The sequence below is a fragment of the Lagopus leucura genome, unplaced genomic scaffold, assembly GCF_019238085.1.
Source record: "Lagopus leucura isolate 7727_CA_CO unplaced genomic scaffold, USGS_WTPT01 Super-Scaffold_702, whole genome shotgun sequence".
Classification (NCBI taxonomy): domain Eukaryota; kingdom Metazoa; phylum Chordata; class Aves; order Galliformes; family Phasianidae; genus Lagopus; species Lagopus leucura.
The window spans coordinates 5,828,576-5,852,000 of NW_024962254.1; the positions used below are offsets into that span (position 1 = coordinate 5,828,576).

At 41.3% G+C, this 23,425-nt stretch overlaps 1 protein-coding gene across 1 annotated transcript; it reads right to left on the reverse strand.

The window, feature by feature from the left end:
* Positions 1–42: 42 nt before the first annotated feature.
* On the reverse strand, positions 43–17,574 carry CTSC (cathepsin C). The gene is made up of 7 exons (XM_042862606.1): positions 17,374–17,574; positions 15,585–15,730; positions 7,152–7,318; positions 6,557–6,712; positions 5,340–5,455; positions 1,924–2,055; positions 43–1,184 (listed from the first exon to the last, which is right to left on the reverse strand). The coding sequence occupies exons 1-7, from the start codon at positions 17,534–17,536 to the stop codon at positions 682–684; spliced, it is 1,383 nt and encodes a 460-aa protein (XP_042718540.1). The 5' UTR covers positions 17,537–17,574; the 3' UTR covers positions 43–681.
* Between the last annotated feature and the right edge of the window lie 5,851 nt (positions 17,575–23,425).

Genomic DNA, 23,425 nt, shown 5'->3' on the forward strand with positions numbered 1-23,425 from the left:
ATCGTCCTTAACAAGTTCAAAACTACTTCAAGTACAAACAACTATAGCAGTGGGATAATTTTTATTGAACTCTGAGATGATCAATTGCAAAGTACAGCAGTGAAATCCAGAACTGGAGCATTTAGTAACAGGCCAAAACACAGAACTGATTTTCATCATCATAAGAGTTTGACTTGCAGCTTTTGCAGGACACTTAAAGCTTTAAAATTTCCCTTTAATCAGCAGAATTGCCCATTCCCTCCCCAACACACACTTAAGTTATTAACTGCAGTGACTTCATGATTTCTGAGAAATAAGGCACTACAGTGTCCTTTCAGAGTAGTTACAGATTATCACAGCACCTGCTGTGATGTTCAAGATTGTCCATGGCAAAAAAAAAAAAAAAAAAAAAAAAGCAACTGGTGACAGAAAAATGTATATCCTATGACTAATAATTATCACCACTGTTAACAAAATGCCAACTGCATTCTAGGTGATCAACTGTTAGACTCCAGAGAAGAAGCCTACAGTACTCAGTGCAGAGTTTAGAGTCCCCACCTAACAAAACTTTTTTCTCTGGTCTGAAAAACATCATTAAAGCTCATTTAAGCTAGAGAATGGGTTTTAACCATCCTCTAAAACTGGTACGCTCTCATAAATGAGGATTTCCTTCTCAAAGGCACTTGATGAAGACCTCCGCATTTATAATTTTGGAATAGGAGTGGCAGCCACTGCAATGCTTTCAATTGCACACTCATCAGTGCCACGACGGATTCTGAAGTAACCATCTTCTCCCCATGAGGTGCCCCAACTGTTCTTGACAATCCAGAACTTCTCACCACTTTTTGGGTCTTTACCATAGCCTACTAGCAAGACAGCATGATTGGTCAGTTCAAAAGGATTGAAGTTATCCCTGAGCCCAGTGTGATGGTAGATTCCCTCTTTATAAAACATGAAATCATTATAAACTTCAAAGGCAACGGCCATTGGCCCACTCAGAACAAGCTCAAGTTTCATCAGGGCTTCATTGCAGGCTCCATAGAAACCACCAACATAGTGGTACTCAGAAGTGTAGTAGTGATAACAGCTGCGCTTGAACAAGCATGGAGAATCTTGAGCTGTGTAAGGGAAGCAGTCCTCTTCCACCACACCAAAGTCTTGGACATACTTCCCAGCAATGAGGTATGGAAAGCCACCATCACAGCCTAAACAAGAAATGCCTGGTTATTCCCTTGGGAAGTTATTTGATATGGAAGACACTGCCACTCAAACGCTGGAATACTTTTAGATTACAGAACTGAAGATGCAGTGCCTCCAATTATCCTAATATTCCAGTTAGCTATAGCTAGCTTTCTAAATTACACGCAAAAAATTCAGAGAACAGTGGGAACTGTATTGGGAATATTCTAATACACGGACCACCTCCTCAACAATTTGCTCCTGACATCATGAACAGCAGCTGATTATATGTTAAAAAAAAAAAGCTGTTACAGCATGGGTTCTCTCCTCTGAAAATTTAAAGTCTTAGTCACTGCTTTTGCTCGTCTCCCCCTCCCCATATGTTCCTTTTCTCTCTAAATATGCTTTCAAGACACTTGGTTCCTTTCTATCTAGGCTTGCATTGCAACTTAGATATATTTTCAGCCCAACTCCTTAGATTGGTCAGGAGGATAGAGCCTAGTTAAAATCCAGTAACATCCTTAGTATAGAGTCCACCTACTCCTAGTCCAGTGCCACTCCCCAATAGCAAAGTGGGCTGAAAACTCCAGTATATATTTTTAACTATCAGAAAAATAAAGAAAAAAGTACTATAATGTGTAGTTTGCCAGATTATTCTGACAACAGAACAAAATCATGTGCGAGAAGAAGGTGCCTAAGTTTTGAATGTACTTCTGTAGTATCATTATTATTGGAAGTTAACTTCATGTGCACCAGTGTACTTACCCTGAGAATACTGGCTGCAAGATACAACCTGTTGGGGACTGAAGACTGGCTTCTGAGTGTTGTTTGTGAGAATACGTATTCTTGCTTCCAGCATGCCCATGGAGGCAAACGCATAACAGCTGCCACACGAGGCTAGGGAAAGGAATAAAAAACAAACAAACAAACAAATACCACAAAACAACATGAGCAGTCAGTCATATAAACAAGATGAGTCACCTGCATTCAGGTACCAGTATGACTATACTGCACTGACAAGAGTTAAAACCTGACAGACCAACATAGTGATTATAAGTTGAACATTGACAGATCAGGAACTTCAAGCATACATTTACCTTTTAAGCTTGTAAGCAGTTTTGTTCAAAGCAGCTTTAGCAACTGTTTTTGTTTTTTAAACAACACCAAGTTATTCCAGAATAACAGACTATATTCTACTCTTCAGGATTTTTCAGCAGTATCATTTAACATCAATGCTATTCACCCTGAATGAATCTAGAGGGACCATATTATAGCAGAGAAGCCTCACAACCTACTGCCTCAGGCTATAACCTTTTAAGGAGCACTGATGGGCAGTGAACTATTCTAAGTTAACAACGACAAATCTTTTCTAGACTATTTCAACCTATCAGTGTATTTTATGCTGTAATCTCCTGTTAAAATCTTCCACTTCTAGAACCACTCCCAAAATAACTCACTTTGAAGAGTCTAGTGGTATAAAGGTTTGATACTGTATATTCATCCCAGTTCCCTTTATTTCCCTAAGGACATATAATTGTACACTGGATTTTCCAAGGCACTTAAATCTCCCTTCTGTTGCCTGGCAAAGAGCTAAGTCTCCTACTTTTGGAACAAAATTTAGTAATGCTTCTAGTTTTAGGCCTCTTCACTCCCTAGGAAATTTTTGTAGCACACTGAAAACCTCTATAAGTAGAATGACATGCATCACAGGGAAGGACAATTATTTGGATGAAGTCCTATTTTATCTGATTGTCACCACAGTGCCCAATTTCCCTTTGTTTCCTGACAGTAGGGAAGTCAAGAATTGCAGAGCTATGAAAAGGAGGGAGGCTTAAGGAACAAAACAAAGTAGTTTTTCTTGAACTGTGTAGGCGTGTAAAAGCAGAGCTACAACAAAAGCAAGACTTGGTGAAATTGCACCTTCACTGAATTAGAAGCGTCTCTAAAGGGGCAAAATCAGACTGAAGAAGAATGTTTTTTTTTTTGCCCAGCAGGGCCTAGCTGAATCTGTGAAAGGTGCCATTGTACAGACACAGCATCCAAGATGGGCCATGCCACAGAAAACTTCGTTGTGTTTTCTACATATAATCAATGCAATCATTTCAATCTGAAATCTGCTGGGGTGGTTGTTACATATAAAAAGAAAAGATATATAATACTTTTTTTTTTTTTTGAACTCTGATCATAAAGGTATTTGTGCAGTTCTTTATGTGCAAAGCACACTAGCAGCAGGGAGTCAACTTCACAGCTGCTTTTCCTGAGGCTTTCTAGAAATTCTCTCCTTCAGACACAATTAAAGCTTCAGCCAAATGAGATGACACTTGCTCTGTAGGAAAGGGCTGATAGATGTTGAGGAATAATAAGGAGGGGACACAGCATCCAGGAAATGATCAGCTGACCAGACTTCCCACTCATTGTTATTTGCAAAAAAAAAAAGCTTGCAGAAGTTGGTGGAAATCGGAATTGCACAGTAAGGCTAACAAAATATTTAGGTTTCTCTCCTCTCCTGTCTAGTAAATTTGATAACAAGCAATGGCAGAGCTGTCTTCAGGATGATCCACATCTGGGCTGAAAGATGCCATTACTGTTCTATAAGCTGGCTCTAAGTATTACCATCGAAGACAACTGTAGTTGCATGAAGCCTGCCATGTCTCAAAGTATTATACAATGAACAAAAATTTATCTTTTAATTCTTGTTCAGTTCACAAGCTTATTTTATATCCTTAGATAAAAAGCAGTGACTTCACAAGCATGTGACACCTGAGACACCACAATCTTTTAATTCATACAATTTTCTCTGCATCTTCCAGACAAGATGCTTCCTACTGCTTACAGCCTTCTCCATCGTGTCATGTTCTAATTAGTCACCTAATAACCATTTTAAATCAAGAGCTCAGTGCCTCAGAAAAATCACAATCTACAAACTGGTGAGTACAAATTGGTGAGCAGTTTTTTCTGTTGTTGGGTGTTTTTTTGTTTGTTTGCTCTCTGAAAGCCTGAAGGCTAAAATTCTTATTTAATGGAGCAGAGTGCATATTCCACAGACATTTAATATACTCAGCATGGTTTCTCAGCTTACAGAAAAAAATAAAAACACAGGCACTTTTGTTACTGGAAGCAGCAGAACATTCTCATTTAGAGAAACCTTGAAGCAACACAAAGGGAAAAAAGTAATCTTCAGGCTGAGTGTCCCTCAGTTTGGAAAGTTAAACAGCTCTTGGGACATTTCCAGTTCACATCAGGAGAAAGTACAGGACTGTATCATTTCCTGTTACCATCCCTTAGTGATGTGATGTGACAGCCTGTGATCCAGAACTCCCACAAGACTTTCTATGCTTTTTTCTACCAGGAATCTGGCAGGCAGAATTTGGCAGAACTAAATTGTAGATGTAGATCCAGTTATATAAGTAACCCTCTCCCTCTCCACCACACAAATCCATTTTGCTCTTCAAAGTTGCTGGAAATTATCCAGTTGCAGGTAGAAATTTGTTTTCTACTAGAACAGGGAAGACATGCATAAACTGAACGCATATCTGGCTTTCAATACGTACCTATTTAATTGGGAAATAGAACAAGTATCTCACATCAAAATGCCTATGGAAGAGGACACTGTCTATGTATATGCTTACACCTATTTTGAGCACATGGCACACTGCATGTAATCTATCATATTCCTTTCACAGCAAATGACATCTCATCATGCAAGTAACTACTTAAGCAATTGCTGAAGTTCACAAACTGATAAGATTTCAGGGCAGAACAGACAATTTTCATGAGTTATTAATTAATGCTGCAGAATAATGTTGCATGATAATTTGCCATCAGCACGAATTAGGAAAAGAATTAAGTGCACATCAGTTCTGTCAGCACGCAGAAAGCCATGACTGAGATTATTCACACAAAGCTTGGCAGCTGTCTTTATGCAGGGCACTGTGGTGTTGGCTTTTACTTCAGCAAAAGACACTGCTAAGATAACAGCACTACCATAACTACAACATCGTATTTTGGCAGTGCTGTCAGCCAGGATCCACAAAGTTTCCACAGGTTAGTCACAGTAAAGATGCAATCTATCAATTGCAAGACACTATGCAAGTAAGATAAAACCCTGTTAACAGCAAACTACAGAGTACATCAAAGGGGATTTAGTGTATTTCACATGTATATATATTTACTTATTTTACCTTGATTCCTAACAGGGCTGACATAATTGACACCATTCACATTTCTCCAGTCCCAGGATTCTGGTAAGCTCGAAACTTTTTTGAGTAACTCAGGTGTTAGAGGAGCAGGCTTCGGCCTAAAGAGCAGAAAACACTTTTAAGTAACATGTAACGCTAAGTAAGGAAACAACACGTAACACTCAGTTGTCACCTTCCATCCTTTTTCTCATAGTTTCACACTAAACAATTTGAAATAGCCTCCATCTATGCTGAGTAAGTGCCCATCTCAAAAGATTAGTTTCAACAAGATGCAAGACCTACTCAGATCCTTCCCAAAGGGTAGTAGTACAAGCAGATTAGTTAAAGTATTTGCCCTAACCAGAGGTGCAAACTCAGCATCTGTAGAAATACTCCATCCAAATCAATTTTTACATTTTATGACATTCTTAAAAAAAAAACAAACAATAAACAAAAAAGCATACAATTGCTACAGCTTGGAAAGGATCAGTAGCACTCCACTCACAGCAGTGTAAGGATAGAAAATGGAAGAATTAAAAGGAGAAGCAGCCATCAAGAAAAGAAACTATCCGAAAAATTCCAGTTTGCACATTAATGATGTGATGTAGAACCACATTCATTCTCATTGTCAATCTGTCATGTGACCTGTAGGACCCTAAATATACTCTCTGGGTGACTTCACTGAAACTGAGAAATCACTCCAGCCCAACTATGGAAGACCCTGGCTGCAGGCAAGACAGGTTGCCATGGTAACCAAGGACTTACCCTAGAAAATCTTCACCCACATTTAATAAGGTAATGCACTTCCCAGCTTTTTAATTGCAATGATAAACCAGCAGAACCAGGAAGACAGCCATGCAGAGGCTGAAAGCAATGGCAAGTAAGCAGCTGATGGTTGCAATGTCACACACCAGTCTATCCAAGACTACTCCTATTCCTTCTTCTCTGCATGTAGAAGTTCACCAGAAAGTTACTGGGCAAGGTAAGATTAAAGGGGAGGTGACTCCATTTGTCTCAGCTGCTTGAGAAAGCACATGTTATGAACTGGTATTCAAATGGACAAGAAAGTTGGTACCCCATGAAACCGAGCTAGAGGGCTTGAAACACTCAACATCTACATTTTTATCCTAAACCCAGACAGGAAGAGTGAGCATAAAGATGAACGTATTCTTTGCAGCAGTGGGTATAGGTGTTGATAGCAAACCAAAAGGCTGTAGTACCGTGAAGTCCTGGAATAGAGACCCCCAGCTCTTCTTGTTAGTTCTTCCAGAGAAAAATTCTCATACTCCTCATATCTTGTTGCTCTCCAGGACTTCTGGTAAGTATTGATAGCATTTACAAAGTCAAAGTTGTGCACAAAGCGTCTGCTAGAAAGCCTGCAAATCAAAAAGAAAACAGTACAATGAAAAAAAAAAAGGACTGGAATTGAAATATTTAATTTGGTAAATGTTTTTATGTGGAGAAGGCTGTAGTTCTGGAAGAGCCTCCTACTAGGCAGAAATGAAGAGTTATGCAATTATATGATCAAGACAAGGCTTCTGAAATTTGAGACAGCCCATAACTCCCCAGACACAATCATCTCAATCAGCTCAGTTCAGTCATCTCAATCAGCTTAAACAGAAAATGCAGGAAGACAGACTGAAGGACCATGTGTGATGTGGCTGGCACAACCTCCCCGTCTTTGAACACTCATTGAACATTATCACTGGAATTAACTTTATTTCCAGTCACAAAATTGAACCATGCTGAATGAACCTGCTGAAACCGGAAGCACAATTGCCAAATGTTTCACCTAGCAAAATATTTGTTGCTTACCCTCCTACAAGTTTCTGGAGAGGTAGTTGGTTTACGTGAACATCTGAGGCAGATGAAGAAACCTTCTGTCCAGTGAAGCAAGCCCAATTGTGGCCAAGTACATCATGCACCCATCCTGGCAGAGTCTCATTACAGTAGCTGGTTACATTCTGGCCTTCTTTTTTATACTGTGGAGAGATTACACTTGTACTGAACACACACATTTGTTAGCATAGCAATAGTAACCTACCCAACCAGATGCTTCTTCTGTTTCAGACAAAGTGGCCAAACATTCTAGATCAACCCACTTTATGTTTAACTTCAGAAGAAAGGATCAAGTAAACACTATGCAGATTAATGAAAACAATCCTCATCAGCTTGCTAAAGGACAGCTGGGCTGTGACATACACTTACAGCAACAAACCATATATTAGTACTGGTATTAACTATGTAATTCTTTGGGTTGAACAGTTACTTCCTAGCTATAATGTAAAAGGCATCTTAATATTTAGCCTTCTTTCCAAGGTCTTTGTGGATTATTAAAAGAAGCCAAGACTTGTGGCAGCATGAAAATCAAATACAGGGAGGATGACATGTTACTACATTAGAAACATCTCAGGGAAAACTGTACTAGAGCATTTCTCTTCCATAAGTCAGAGAAGTAGGTGGGATGCCTTGCAACTGCTTGAAGTCTGAACTGTGGTAAAAGAGCACAAAGAATCAGTTTCACCTCAGCTATCAAAATGAGATTAAAAAAAAAGATGATTCATTGAAGGCAGCTCATTAGAAATTTGGGAGTGGGTGAGGAAAATGTTACTAAAAGCTCAACTACAAATTCCTAACAGATTCAGTAAAACTTTCTGCTTAACATGGTTTACAACAAACATTTTAAGCTTGCATGAAAAATTCCTGTTAGCAATTCTGTGACAGTAGAATGTCTGGGGGGGAGAAAAGTTTTTATACTCATCTTCTAAGGTTCAAGTTTTGCTTTAAGTCACACAGGAGATTGAAAATTTGTACTACAGAAGCTTTAGCTTGACTCTTCCAACCACAGATTACTTCAACAGAATACAAGCCCTAATCCAAGAATACATCATTAAATTCCATCCAACAGTTACAGATGTACAACTGTACACTGATTTTTGAACTGTGTTTCAACAGAATGGTGCTCATAGGCTCTTCACTGAAAAAAGCAGTGACTTGCAGTACTGCCTCTAAACAGATTTAAACTAGACTAAGCCCAACCACCCTGTATGAGTACTGGTCTTGCTGGTAAAAACAGCATGTTTCAATTCTGCAAGTTTTTAATTTCCCTAACAGGTAAGAATGAAAGGATAGAGACCTTACTGGACACAGCACTGCAGCACACCCAGGCTGCTATCCCATCCCCTTTTATAGCTACTGCTGACAATGTTCAGCCCATAACCCTACTCGCATTCTAGCAGGAGGATTGCCACCTACATTAAGCATGATGAAGAAATGAGAATTTGCCCCCCATTTCTTATAAAATTTACAAGCATGCCTATGGGCTATAACATCAGGAGTATACTTCAAATTGGAATAGGACAGCAGACACCTTACTGTGCAAATAAACAAAAATTGAGACTATCAGAACCAAGCGCTATGTTGCTACCTGATATAAAATGCAAGCAGATATAAACTACATCTGCATTTCCTTGGCTTCAAAGAACATTCTGCAGTTTAGAGATATATACATTCACATTTACACTCTGGGAAAACAGCAGAAGCACCTTGCTAGTAAGCTAGTCCAGCTAATGACATCAGAAATAAGCTTTCAATTGACTTGCAGAATTAAATAGCACTAGCAACTCTACTATTTAGATTTCAGCAACAGAGTAAAAACATTCAGACTTTTTTTTTTTTTTTTTTTTTTTTTTGCAACATCCTGAAATTTAAACCTTAATTACTACCACTTGTCTAGATTGGTTATTTCAGCAATTGTTGGGAAATGGGAGAAAAACCTGTGAGAGGGAAATGTCACCAAGTGAGCCTGGAAGATCTTAGTATATATAGGCTGAAAAAGCTTACCTTGTATAGTGAAATACTTTATAATCTATTTTTTTCCCCAGCTGAAATAATGCTAACACTTCAATATGAAAAAAAACCAAACCTCTCGCTTTTGTCGTTTTGGGGCTTTTTTTTCCTGCTAGGATACAACTCAAAAGTTTGAAGTAATATCACCTCGTCTAAGGGACAAACCGTACAATTTTTAGGAGACTGTGTCTCTCCAATGTATGAGCCTTAACAATAAGCAAGTACTACAAGAGACATGAAATAATCAAAACAGGAAGTTCTAATTTCCATTTCAGCTCATTTTAGCTTTTTATGCTGCGCTACTGTAATCACTTAAAACAAAAGACACTTGAAAGTCCTGTAAGGATTCTGGAGGCATTCAGAAGACACATCATCCAGCAAAAGAAGATCACAGAAACGCACAATCACTCAGGTTGGAAAAGACCTTAAAGATCATCAAGTCCAACTATGACTTAACTGTATTACCCCAACAACTCTCTGCCAAATCATGTCCCTTACCAAGATGCTAAAGCTTCTGTCAGGAGTCAGTACAGCTACCCCACATCCAAGTTCAGTATAGTAATCTCATCCAAACCACTCTGTGTAGTGAGTCCTTCGTCCACAGACCCCAGGTAGAACAACAAATAACCTGTAAAGTCAGTGAGATCTTCAAATAACTTGGAAGGGCTCAGTAAGTCACTGGAACAAGACCACTAAAAGAAACCCAAATGAAACGTGCATTATCAATGAACAAGCTGCATCTATATCCACTTAGTGTAGTAGCACAGCTAGAGACACACTTCAGACAAAATAGCATCATTCTTTTTATTTAGAAAAATTTTTATTAGAAGTTTATTTTTGTTTAATGCTGAAGAATTACACTGAAAGTTCAGCTAGCACCAACTGAGCCCCCATGCTTGAAACATTACTGGCTGAAATAGAGCTATTCATTTGTATGAAACACAGCTGTTCAGCTCTGCTGAATGAGGAAAGTGCTAAAACATCATAGATCAATCAGGACAGTTTATCAGTTCTGTCATGGTAATGGGGTTTTAGCCAAGTAACTTAACTGCAGTGAACCAGAAGTTCATGAGCAGATCTTAAACGATGAATGCTTTCCTGACAAGCACAAACTCAGCTATGACAAAAGACATGCAAGGCTTTCTGATATGGCTACTCCTTCAGAAGATCTGGAGTCTGAGGATCAAATGAGACCAACTCCAGAGCATTTTTTAATGTAATAATTGTAACTACATCAGTATTTGAAAGAGAAAAATTGCCTAATTCACTGAGATGCTAGGATAAACAATTTAGCTCTTCCAAAATTTCCCATTAGCATTCTACTTCAGCCCATTTTACCAGACTGTGACCAAATCTAAGCAGATGAATTTGGCTATGATTAAATAACTTTCAGATGCAAATCATATGAGTATTTTAAACAATAAGCAGCCACTCCTCAAACAAGCTCTCAAATGTGCACCATACCGAGGATATTTTCCCCTAGAAGCTTTACAATAGATGAATGCAAACCGCAGTTGATAGAAACACATTTTCAGTTTTTATCAGGACTAAATATTTTTTATTTCTATTTCATAACTATTGGAATAATTAATGATTTAAAGTAAACAGATGTCACAAAAGTTGAAGTTCTTCCTTGCAAACAGCCTGACCAAGTTTCCACAGACAATTGTGAAACAGTAGTTTCGTGATGGACAGTATTACAAATTCTTGCCCAACAAAGTCAATGAGTTGTTTGCAAAAAAAAAAAAAAAAAAAAAAAAAAAAAAAAGAAATTATTTACTAAGCACTGCAATATTTCCTCATGCTTCTTAGTAATCTGTGGTTTCTTTTACAGCAATAACATGAATAAAACATTATATAGAAAGTAACCAACTTGGATCCTTATTCTAATTTTTAAGGAAATAAGCATTTAAGCACCTCTTGCTGATGGAATCCTTACTACTACACAATGGTCCAACAATGGTCCAAACTAGCTCGCTATGTCTGAACACCAAAAGCAACTGCAAAACAATTAATGAGTCCATTTATTTACAAATGGATTTCATGGTCATGAAATACAAGCTATTGTGCCTTGCTACTGCTCAGGCACATTTGACTCACTCTGTTTTTGAGCAGCATGTCTAATCAGATGACCTCCTCAAGTTCCCTATAAGCAAGTTTTTTCAATGACATTTTTATCATACAATATCCTGAGCTGGAAGGGACCTGCAAAGGTCACTGAGGCCAACTCCTGGCTCCCATGTGGTGTCCTGAGAGACTGATCATATCAAGGAGTGCTGTTCAAACATTTACTGAACAGTGAGAGACTTGGGACCATGATTACTCTGCTGGTAAGCGTGTTGCAGGACTCAACCTCTACCTCAGTAAAGAACTTTTTCTAATATCCAGTCTGAACATTGCCTGACACAGCTTCATGCCATTCCCTACAGCATTCTATCATTGGCTAACAGAGATAAAAGATCAGCACTGCTTGACTTCCTTTCATACAGAACTCACAGACAGCAATGAGGTCACCTAGCAGTTTATTCTAAGCTCAACAAACCAGTTAGCCACTCCTAAGTCATGATTCCTAGCATTTTCAGGACCTCTGGGTCCTGCTCTCCTTTGGGCACATTCTAGTATTTTTGGTATAATGTTTAACAACACTCCTGCATACCAAAGCACTTACAAAGCTCATCTTCCAGGAAGATATTTCACAATTGAAAGCCTTCACAGACTTAAGGCTGCCTTCAAGTTGGTGCCAGACAGCTCTTTATTCTGGAGCAGGTTGTTGTTTCTGTGATTAAGTTCCTCACAATTATTTTGATAATACCTTTGCATTTCAATGTAAAAGTATCAGCCTAATGATTCCCAGCCTGTTAGCTCAAGTGTCCTTCACCTATGACGTCCCTGCTGTTCTTACCTACGTTCTTACCTACGTCTGCCGAATTCCACCTGCTAAGACTCAAAGCCTTAGTTTAGATACAATACCTACAACATCTAGCAGTCCACTATCCTCATAGAAGCAGCAATTCCTAATTCTTGAGGTGGGCACTCGCATCTAGTGAATCTTGCAGCAACATCCCCACCTGAGATGTTTCAGAGGCCTTTTTGCCCTCTTCTACTCTTCACAGCCAGCAGTTTTTATTGCATCGCCTACCAAACCTATGAGGCATATGCATTGTGGCAATTTAGTGTCCCTGTTTTGAGATTGAGAGCACCTCAGTAAGCTAAAAAGAGAGTCTATGTCCTGTGGAAGAAGGGACAGGCTACTAGGGGAGATTACAAGGAAGTTGCAAAGGTATGCAGGGAGGTAGTCCGGAAGGCGAAAGCCCATCTCGAACTTAGATTGGCCACTGCAGTAAAGCAGAATAAGAAATCCTTTTACAAATATATCAAAGACAAGAGAAAACCCAAGGATAATCTCTGTCCTTTAATTGATGCGGCAGGGAATGTGACCACAGATGACAAGGAGAAGGCTAAGGTCCTCAATGCCTTCTTTACATCTGCCTTTAATAGTCAGACCAGCTATCTTCAGGGCACTTTGTGCCCTGATCTGGATATCTGGGCTGACATGCAGCATATCTCCCCGGAGATCGAGGTGGAGACAGTTAGAGAGCTCCTCCTCCATCTGGACAGTCACAAGTCCATGGGACCGGATGGGCTTCATCCTAGGGTGCTGAGGGAGTTGGCAGGGGTGATCGCTAAGCTGCTCTCGGCTATCTACCAGCACTCCTGGTTGACTGGAGAGATTCCAGAGGACTGGAGGCTTGCTGATGTGACTCCCATCTACAAGAAGGGCCGTAAGGAGGATCCGGGGAACTACAGGCCTGTCAGCCTGACATCAGTGCCAGGGAAGGTCATGGAACAAATCCTCCTGGGAGAGATCATACAGCTTGTCCACGGGATCAGGCCCAGCCAGCACGGGTTCATGAAAGGCAAGTCGTGTTTGACCAACCTCATCTCCTTCTACGACTGGGTGACCAAACTGGTAGATGAGGGAAAGGCAGTTGATGTAGTCTACCTAGACTTCAGCAAAGACTTTGACATGGTCTCACACAGTATCCTTCTGTGGAAACTGGCTGCCCATGGCTTGGACAGTTTTACCCTCCGCTGGATAAGGAACTGGCTGGAGAGCCGTGCTCAGCGGGTGGTGGTCAATGGAGTGAAGTCCAGCTGGAGACCTGTTACAAGTGGTGAACCCCAGGGGTCGGTACTGGGGCCCATCCTGTTTAATATCTTCATTGATGACTTAGATGAAGAGATTGAGTGTACCCTGAGTAAGTTTGCAGATGACACCAAGTTGGGAGGTTATGTCGATCTGCCTGAGGGCAGGGAGGCCCTGCAGAGGGATCTAGGTAAGCTGGATCGCTGGGCTGAGATGAATGGGATGAGGTTTAACAAGGCCAAGTGTCAGGTTCTGCACTTTGGCCACAACAACCCCAGGCAGCGTTACAGGCTTGGGGATGAGTGGTTGGATGATTGTGAAGAGGAAAGGGACCTGGGGGTGTTGGTTGATGCTCGGCTGAACATGAGCTGACAGTGTGCCCAAGTGGCCAAGAGGGCCAACGGCATCCTGGCCTGCATTAGAAATAGTGTGGCCAGCAGGAGCAGGGAGGTGATCGTCCCCCTGTACTCAACACTGGTGAGGCCGCACCTTGAGTACTGTGTTCAGTTTTGGGCTCCTCACTACAAGAAAGACATTGAGGCCCTGGAGCGTGTCCAGAGAAGGGCAACAAAACTGGTGAGGGGTCTGGAGCACAAGTCTTATGAGGAGCGGCTGAAGGAGCTGGGATTGTTCAGTCTGGAGAAGAGGAGGCTCAGGGGAGACCTCACTGCACTCCACAACTTCCTGAAGGGAGGTTGTGGTGCAAAAGGGTCTGGCCTCTTCTCCCAGGCAAATAGTAGGACCCGAGGAAATGGCCAGAAGTTATACCAGAGGAGGTTTAGGTTGGATATTAGGAGAAACTTTTTCTCTCAGAGGGTGGTCAGGCACTGGAATGGCTGCCCAGGGAGGTGGTGGAGTCGCCATCCCTGGCAGTGTTCAAGAGGCGCCTGGATGAGGAGCTACGAGAGATGGTTTAGTAGCTTGTGGCACTGATAGGAATGAGAGGGTGGTTGGACTGGATAATCTTGCAGGTCGTTTCCAACCTTGTGATTCTGTGTGATTCTATTTCTCTCAAACTTTGCTCTTGCTCATGTATAAAATCCTGATTTACACAGCATTCCTACCATAAAAAGTTCCTTAAAAAACACATTTCTGTATCACTGCTAATTTTTTAAAACCCGTTGTCCTTTCCTTTAAACTTAAGTGGACTACTTCAGCCATGGAGGACGTTACAGCTCAGCCAGAGCCTCACGTATCATTTCTTATCTTCCTCCTGGAAGATAAGATTGCCCGCTTTTCTTAACAGGTAACACCAGCTTCAAAACAGCTGCTCCCAGGAAGCTGATATGAAACAAAAGTCACTTCATTATCATCCTTACTGGCAGCCCATGTTCAGAGATCCTAGGATGCTAGGATAAGGCCTGCTTACTGTTGACTCATCTAAAACCAAACAAGACCACAACTTATGAAGTGAAGAAGAAATGCATTCACCCCTCCTGCTGAGGACTGCACTCAGTGTCTGAGCAGTCCTGCTGCACAGAACCTCCATCTCTCTAATAGACAAGTCATCCCACAGACTGTTTCAAGCCACCCTTCAGATTCATAATGCTGCTCATTAGCTAAGCAGCAGAGTGCCCCTCAGCAACTGGGTCTTCTGCCTGCCCTTACTGACAGTACTGTTTTCAACTTCATCTGAAGTCATTAAGAGGGACTGGAGAATTAATTAATTAAAAAAAAAAAAAAAAAAAAAAAACAATAGAAAACTCAAGGAGTAGGAAGGTTCCTTACAGATTTAAGATTTAAGACTTGCTCTGGTATTAAAGCTCTTAGAAATCCTTCAGCTGGGAGAATAGATGACCTTTCTAAAGTGAACAGGGCATATTTCATGCATCTGAGAAGATCTTTAAGGAAAGATAAAAGCAATTATGTCTGATATTTCACTTGAGTGCAAAATGTCAGAAAGAAAACCGAAACAACTCTTTTTCTAAGCCACTGGGAGAGTCAGGTTCATGAAGGTTTTTAACAGCTGCTGTAAGCATACCTAGAAGCAAAAGCAGCAGCACTGTTAAGAGATTTTTCAAATACTACTACTACTGCTGCTGCTCTCCTCTCCCTACCCAGCAAATAACAATCATTTTTGTCTCGTTTTTAATGCAAGAATACAGCCATTTGCCTGATTATCCAGGCAAAAGTTAGAGGTGAAGAAAACCAAGCGCTCCCATTGCTCTACTGTGGCACTCAGCAAGTGAGAAGAAACTCAAGTGCAGGCCACTACAGCAACACTCAGTGATGCAGAACACAAGGTAACTCACCTTAAAAAATGCAAACCACTTGTAATTGTTTAGCACAACTTCAAAGCCTTGATTGTAAATCAAAGTGAAGAAACCAAAATTGCCCAGGCTATCCTGGGCCACATCTAATTTCTGAAGATTCACAAGCACTGTTTTTTCCACAGGTCCTGCAAAAACAATTGTAAAGACAACACTGAAGTTTAAAAATCGGTAGAAGCATATCATTTATTTTACTACAAAAAATGCTAAACAATGCTCACTGAATAAAGCTTCCTGCAAAAAAGACATCAAATAAATACAGCAGTATGGACCTCACTTACCTAACAGTGCATCTACATGCTCATTTTTCCAACATAAGACAATATTAGCACATTTAATTAGCCACAACAGCAGTACCAAAAATCTGCTGCAAGAAAACATCAACCTATTTAAACACAACTTGTTACAAAACTCAGACACTGTGTTTAGTGACAAATCTTCCCCTTAAACACCTAGTTTCAGATGATGGCCACCACACCACCTCATGGTAATTACAAGATCATGAAGATTGAAAAAATCCACTAAGATCACCTAGTGCAACCTCAACCCATCCCCACTAACACATCCCTTAATGCCACATCTCCACATTTCTTGAATGCCTCCAGGGACAGTGACTCCACCATCACCCTGAGCAGCCTGCACCAATGCCTCACCACTCTGAGAATAATTTTGTCCTAATATCTAACCTGAATCTCCATGGTAAAACTTAAGGCCTCTATCTCTCATCCTGTCACCATTACCTAAGAGACCTACCCTCACCTTACCACAGTCTCCTTTCAGGGAGTTGTAGAGACTAAAATCACCCCTGACTAAGATCTCTTCTTCTCTGGACTAAACAATCCCAATTCCCTTAACCATTCCTCATAAGATTTGTGCTCCAGACCCCTCACAGTTTCATTGCTCTTCTCTGGACACACTCCAGGGCCTCGATGCCTTTCTTGTAGTGAGGGGCCCAAAAGTGAACACAGCACTGGTGGTGTAGCCTTACTAGTGCCAAGTACAGCAGGTTGATGGTGTCCCCGCTCTTGCTGGCTGCACTATTTCCAACAGAAGCCAGGATGCCAACAGCCTCCTTGGTCACACTGGCAGTTCACATTCAGCAAGCTGTCCATGAACACCCCCAATGCTCTGAACCCCACCAGTACCAACTTCACCTCCCAAGCACCTACCTGCCACCTGCCTGGTCTTATCAATCAGAATACTTGGATGCTATGTATTAACTACTCCTCAAATAACAGTCAAACAATAATCAAGTAATGACTTGTAATGGTGAGCTATTATCTCCCCCTCCAGAGAAATGCTGCTTTTTTGCCTCCTGAGGTTACCAGGCGAACTCTCAGCCACGTATAACCCCAGAGAGCAACACCACATTTCACAGCTGCGTGAGGCTGAGCTCAGCAGGGCAACTGAAACCGAGAAGAAGGAAGAAGTGAGGCAGCATGGGACACTAGTTCTATTAAAACACCTAGCAGAACCCGAATCGAAAATACACTAAAAAGAAAAGAAAGCACCTGAAGGACAGTAACAGGGCTGCCCACTATAGTTACTCAAAGAGCCGTGTTGCACGCAGAGAGCCAACAGGCCGGCTGTTAAACACAGTACACAGCCACATGTTTCCTGCCCACCGGTTTCAGTTTCCCAGCACCAAGTAGCAGAACCCGGCCCCCCCCCCCTCAGCCCCCGGCTTCTCGCTGCAGCTCACGGGCTCCCTCGCACCACCCCGAGGCCGGACCACCCGGGGAAAGGGAGCAGGACGGGATCGGCTTCTCACCCGCCTGCGAGCAGTTGCCGTGGCGGCCACCGGCCCGCCAGACGCGGAGCTCCCATGCGCCCAGCAGGTCGGCGTAGGAGCAGTTGGCCGGCGTGTCAGCCCGAAGCCCCGCAGGCAGCATCGCCAACACCGCCACCACGGCCCGCAGCGCGCAACCCGCCATGACGCCGGGCCGACACTTGCCGCTGCAGCCGTTGAAATAAGCCCTGCGGCCCCGCCGCTTCCACGCCCCCGGGCCTAGGCCTGGGCCCGCCCCGGAGCTGTGGCGCTGCGCCTGGAGGGGCGGGCTCTGTGCGCCCGCAGCCTGTGGGGGTCTGGGCCGCGCTGGGCTGAGGGTGTGGCCTGCCCTGCAAAGCGTTTCCTCCTCATCTGAAAGCATCTCCCGCCCTAAAAGGCGGCCTCCTCTCTAAAGGGAGTTCTCCTTCACAAAAAGCGTCCTTCCTAAAGGACAGCCTACCCTGTAAAGTGCACCTCCCTCACTAAAGGACATCACCCCACAAGATATTATACAATCATGTATAGATTGGAAAAGACCACTGAGATTATCGTATTCAACTATCAGCCCACCCCCACCGTGCCCACTAACCCATGTCCCTCAGTGCCGCATCTCCACAGTTCTTGAACGCTCCCGCGTTCTACTATCCAACCCGAACCTCCTCCGAGCACCTGAAGTCCCTATCACTCTCTTCAGAAAGGAGTCCCCCTACCCAAAAAGGGCAGCCAATTTCAGGGTGGATATTAGGAAAAAAATATTCTCAAAAAGAGTGGTGAGGTGCGAGCACAGACTGCCCAGGGAGGTGGTGCAGTCACTGTCCCTGGAGGCATACTTTGTCTCTGTTAGTAATTCAGAGTTAATTATTTCCATGGGGAAACCCCTCCCCTGCTCACAAGAATGCACATACCTCTGGTTTTGACAGTGAAATACAGCCCTGAATTAGTACCATTGCATGTGTCATGCACACAAGACATTTTCTGTGTTTGGTTAACAGGCTTGTGCTTTGTATTACTCTCCAGTAAGCTGTTACCTGCTCTCTTGAAAGAGAAATGTTATCAAATCTATTGGAAGATGTCTCTATTCTAGCAGTGTTATAGAACTGAGTTTGAGGGCAAAGTCAAAAAAGGCCAAGCTTCCTGCAAAGTGAAGGCTTTCCTTGGGAAGGAAAAAGTAAAATTAAGAAATAAATAAACCATTTAAATCCTGCAGAAAACAAACAAGCAAGCAAACAAACAAACAAAAAATAGTGAATATCCCTCTACTGGGCTAGCGAGCTCATCAAAGGATCCAGCACTCACCAAAGCTAGCTCAGGAGAGCTGCACAGAGAGCAGTGATTGTACAGGAAAAAAGGGAGATTTTCCTTCAGTGATAACAAATGTTAAGATTAACTCACCACATATTGAATGCTTGTAATCAGAATTTTGGCAGCAGTGCCAATAAAACATTTATTTCTAGCCAGTTCCAGTGCTGGCCACTCTGACCTGTCACTGACTGTACAAGTGGAAGATTTGTGTGATCATGTGGTAAAGTGATGTAAGAAAGCAATTTGCCTGACAATAATCCTGGAAGCTCAAGCCCCAGGTGTGGTTGTTATTCAGTCAGATCAGTTCCCCAGTTTGGGAGCTAACCATGACCTGACTGGTAATGAGCCATCCACAACTTTAGAGGAGAGAACACGAAGATTATACGTGTGGAGTGCTTCATAAAAAGCTGCTGTTAGGCAAAACTGAACTAAAAAAGGATCCATGTGCAACAAAAGCTTATCCACTTATTGCAACTGTATCTATCTAATTAAAAAATGGTATCTTCTTGCCAGCCCTGCTGCATTTTTATTAGTGTATCATCACCTCCACTGCCACTGAAGATGGTAGCACAATACAACAGAACTAGTCATAAAAAATACAGAAACAAAACATAACATGAGAATGGGGACTGCCTGTTCTTGTGTCTGTTTTGGAGAGATGCAAGAATAAAAACATTTCTGTGGTCCCGTGTAGGCTTTGGTATTAACTCCTTACTAAGGCAGGTGTTTCTGTTCTGCAGACGGTTCTCTGCAAGAATGATGTCCTAATTACACACTGATAAAAAGTGAAGATCTGTACTCAAAGACATATTTTTCAGAGCATTAATTCATACATGATCATTATGTCACTGTAAAATGTGACCTTTTTTTTTTTTTTTTTTTTTTTTTTTTTTTTTTTTTTTACTGCAATGTACTTGAGCCAGCTTAGTAGTGTATGCTTTTATGCATGATTGAACTAATCCTGTTTACAGTGAAACTACAAAGTCTTGCTTCTGGAAATTTTTTTTGATGCGGTAGCTAATGGATAATCATTTGTTGCACCTTTAAAGCTGCTTTGTTTTGAGGGAAGACATGTATTAACTGGAAAAACTCAGTTGCTAGCAATTATGGAAACTAGATTTATGAACAGAGTTAACAGAGCTGTGTATGTGAGGGTTGTAGAGAGGACTCAACAGGTCCTGTGTGCACTAGCAATGTTTGCAGATTACTACCATGTTCACTTTGTTGTGCTAGTTACTTAAATTACATGCTCTATGTAGTTATCTAAATTATGCACACTTTGAAGCTAGCTCTGTCTTCCATCTTGATGGACAGCACTGTGCCTAGGAGGTCTAAATTCATGGATGAAACTTGTAGCTGATAGGTAGAGAAATACGTTTTTTTCATAAATTTTGCTTCTTCCTTGAGCTTGTGACTTGTTTTGATATAGGAATTAATACTAAAACTAAAGCAGTGTGAAAGGACTCTATTTAAATAATTCCTTTTAGAAACATCCACTATAGTTCTTCCAACCCATTTTATTTTCTTTATTGACTGTAGTGGTAAAAAAGGTACTAATGTGCAACCACTATCAATAAATAATACTAATCATGTAAATAATAATGTTAGGGTAGGAATGTAACAGTATGTGGGTCTGTGGTTTTGTATTTGCATGGGTTCTCATGGTACATCACTCCTTCCTTCACATTGTAGCATGCCATTTCTCACAAGTACAGCAACATTTCTGTCCGCAGTGCAGAGGAAAATGATGCAGCTAAATTAAAAGAGCAAACAAACAAACAAAAAAAACAAACACCTGTAAAAAGGATAAGAGAAGAAGGGGAATAGGAAAATATCTTTCGCTTGGATCAGTTCACTGAGTTGATCCTTAAGGTAACAGCAGGGTGATTGTGTTGGTTCACCTGAAAGGCCATCTTGCTGAAACTGAATGCCTGGAGCTGAGGGAAAGAAACGGCTCACCAGGATTGCTGCTGAAGCATCTGAAGGATGTCAGTGCATGATTTTTTACCTACAGTACACTGCAAGAGTGGAAATCATAGTGGAATCTGAACCCATACGTCAAATATAAGTATCACTCTCTGTTTGTTTGGCTTTCGTCCACTGTTGACTTCTTTTTTTTCTGCCAACTTTTTTCTGAAAGATGATACACAGAATACTTGGCTAAGTAGCCTATGTGAGTGCGTGCACGTGTGCATGTGTGTACATAAATAAATATCTCATGTTCCTGGGAAATCGTATCCTGATTTAAGGGTTGTTGGATTAGCTCTACTGTTTAGGAAGTTAGGAAATGTGAGTACAAGCTTACTTGGAATGTATTGCTTTGGTTATTGCGATGATTATTAAAATAATATTACTAATTATGTGTTGAGTAAAACACCATTAAAATATCCAATTTATATTCCAGTTAGGGCAGAATAGCTGGAAATATTACTATAATTAAAAGCAACATGAAAATCCCATTTTTTTTTCAGAACTACCAGGATCTCAGTAGGTTTTAATGTAAAGAACCCCATGTTTAAAGTCTTCTTTCTTTTAGATATTTAAATCTTTAGACTATTACAGCATATCGAAACATCAAGGAGGTGTCAGTTGGGTGATTGGGTCCAGATTGGGGCTGCCACTCCCAGGAGATACAGCCAAGTAGCTGAGAGCCCTGAAACATCTCCTCAAGGCATGGCAAGCAAGCAGAGGAAGATGTAATCTGATACTGAGTGGATGATGGCTAGAGAGCACTCCAGACCTGTGAATCAGTGAAAAAAAAGGTGAAGAAGATCATAAATTTAAAGTGACCTTCTCAGAGATGCCCTCACTGAAGAGAAAGGACACTTCTCAAAACCATCACTTATCAGATATAAACAGCTTTTCTGCCAGAATGCCAGATGCATACGAACTCATTAACCTTCAAAGGGTTTTACAAACGTAAAATAATTATCTATGCATCTCTGTAGGTAAACAGTATTATTCTCAATGTGTAGAACTGGAGAAAAAGAGGGGAATTAAATTAATCTAGAGTGTCCTGAATTGTTATTTTAGTTGTCATAATGTGTGGGTCAGGTGGGAAAATGGATAGCTATGAAATGTAAAGATCCTGACAGCAATACGGCTGTGTCATCTTGTGTTCAAATAAAGCAATAATAAACCTCAAAGGAAATCCATGATATTTAGGCTTGCCAGTCAGCTTTCAAATCAGTAAATGCTTAAAATGCTCACACATTTCACTCGCCCAGTGTTTGCTTGCAGTTCGATGTTTTAAGCTTTTGCTGGTGTAATTGGCAGGCTGCCAATGCAATGCACAGTCTTACTCTGCCTCTTCCTTTATCCTCCAGACCCAGTGGCTGCATCTGTGGCTTTCCAGGAATCAGTGACTGAGAAGCCACAAGTGAACAAGGTAATCAGACAAAAAAACTTAACACATCTTCCACAAAAGGAGTATTCTTTTCCATTGCATCTGTTCAGTATACTGTGCTAACCTGTGGCCTGATGGACAGTTGCTGGTTTTGGTGGGAGTCAGGAGCTGGAGAAGAGGAGTGGCACCATCTCAGCACTGCAGTCACAGCAGTGCATTTGTTGCAGTTCTCAACTGTACTCTGCAACAGTACTAATTAATTTGTGATCTAACCCACTTCTCCCAGGCTTCTGGCATATTTTCTTATTCTGAGATGTGAGTCAGCAGTTTGCTAAAAGTACTGATTTGCACCAAGTTCTTTCTACTTCAGACCAAAAAAACATTAATTCATTGCTGTCTTGAGTTTAGGTATATGCCCTGACAGTGAAGGGAAAAATGCAGTTGATCAATAAGTAAATAAATAAATCCAATTCTCTATCAAATGTGTTCCTATTTGAGAAAGAATGAAAACAAAAAGACTTTTGCAATTAAAAGTGCTAAGCAGGTATCCTTTCTATTAATGCTACTTGCATCCTGCCCTGCCCTGCTGAGTTTTAAAAGAAGGCTCCATAAGATGAATGCACATTTGAAAGTGTGTGGTGTGGCTTCATAGCCAAGCATCAGCTAAATGCAGTGTGCACCGAAGAACCATGTGCATATGCCAAATATTCATTAACGGTTTTCTACCCTGAGTTTTGAAAACAAATACTGGATATAAATAAAGATATATTTTTCTTTTTTCTCTGTTCTTCCTTCCCTTTTTACTCCTAGCTGCCTTGTACATTCTACAACTGGTTCATTTTAAATGTGTCAGCAGCTTGTCAGTTGATAGCACTTTTCCTGAAATGCTGCCAGCCCTAAACGTTCCATTTTTCCATCAAACCTGATTGGAAAAAAAAGTATGTCTTCTCCAAAATAACTCTTTAATTGCCTTCCTGTTTATCACCAACTTCAGTCTTTAATGAAAAAGTGGTCTGTCCCAAACTCTTTCACCTTGTTTTATATATGAAATTAAAAAGCTTTGAAGCTTTTTCTCAGCACATTTGAGACATAGATGCAGTCAGGCTTCAGACCAAATTGCAGGTTTTGCAAATGCACTTTGGTTGTCTCCCTTTGAAGAAGATAAAGAAGTTTGTTATCAACTCTGACATTTAGCCTTGCACTGGGGCTATTGTGAAATAGAGGGCATGCCACTGCCTGTATTAATGCAGGGGGGAGAGGACTGGAGGGATGAAGAAGCAGTAATCTGAAGCCAAGCAGCTGCAGGCAGAGCAGCAGATGGGCACATACTGGCCAGGTCAAGACTCACTTCAGACATCCAAAGGAGGATCCTGGCCTGGAATCAGCTGGGTTATCCCAAAGAAGGGG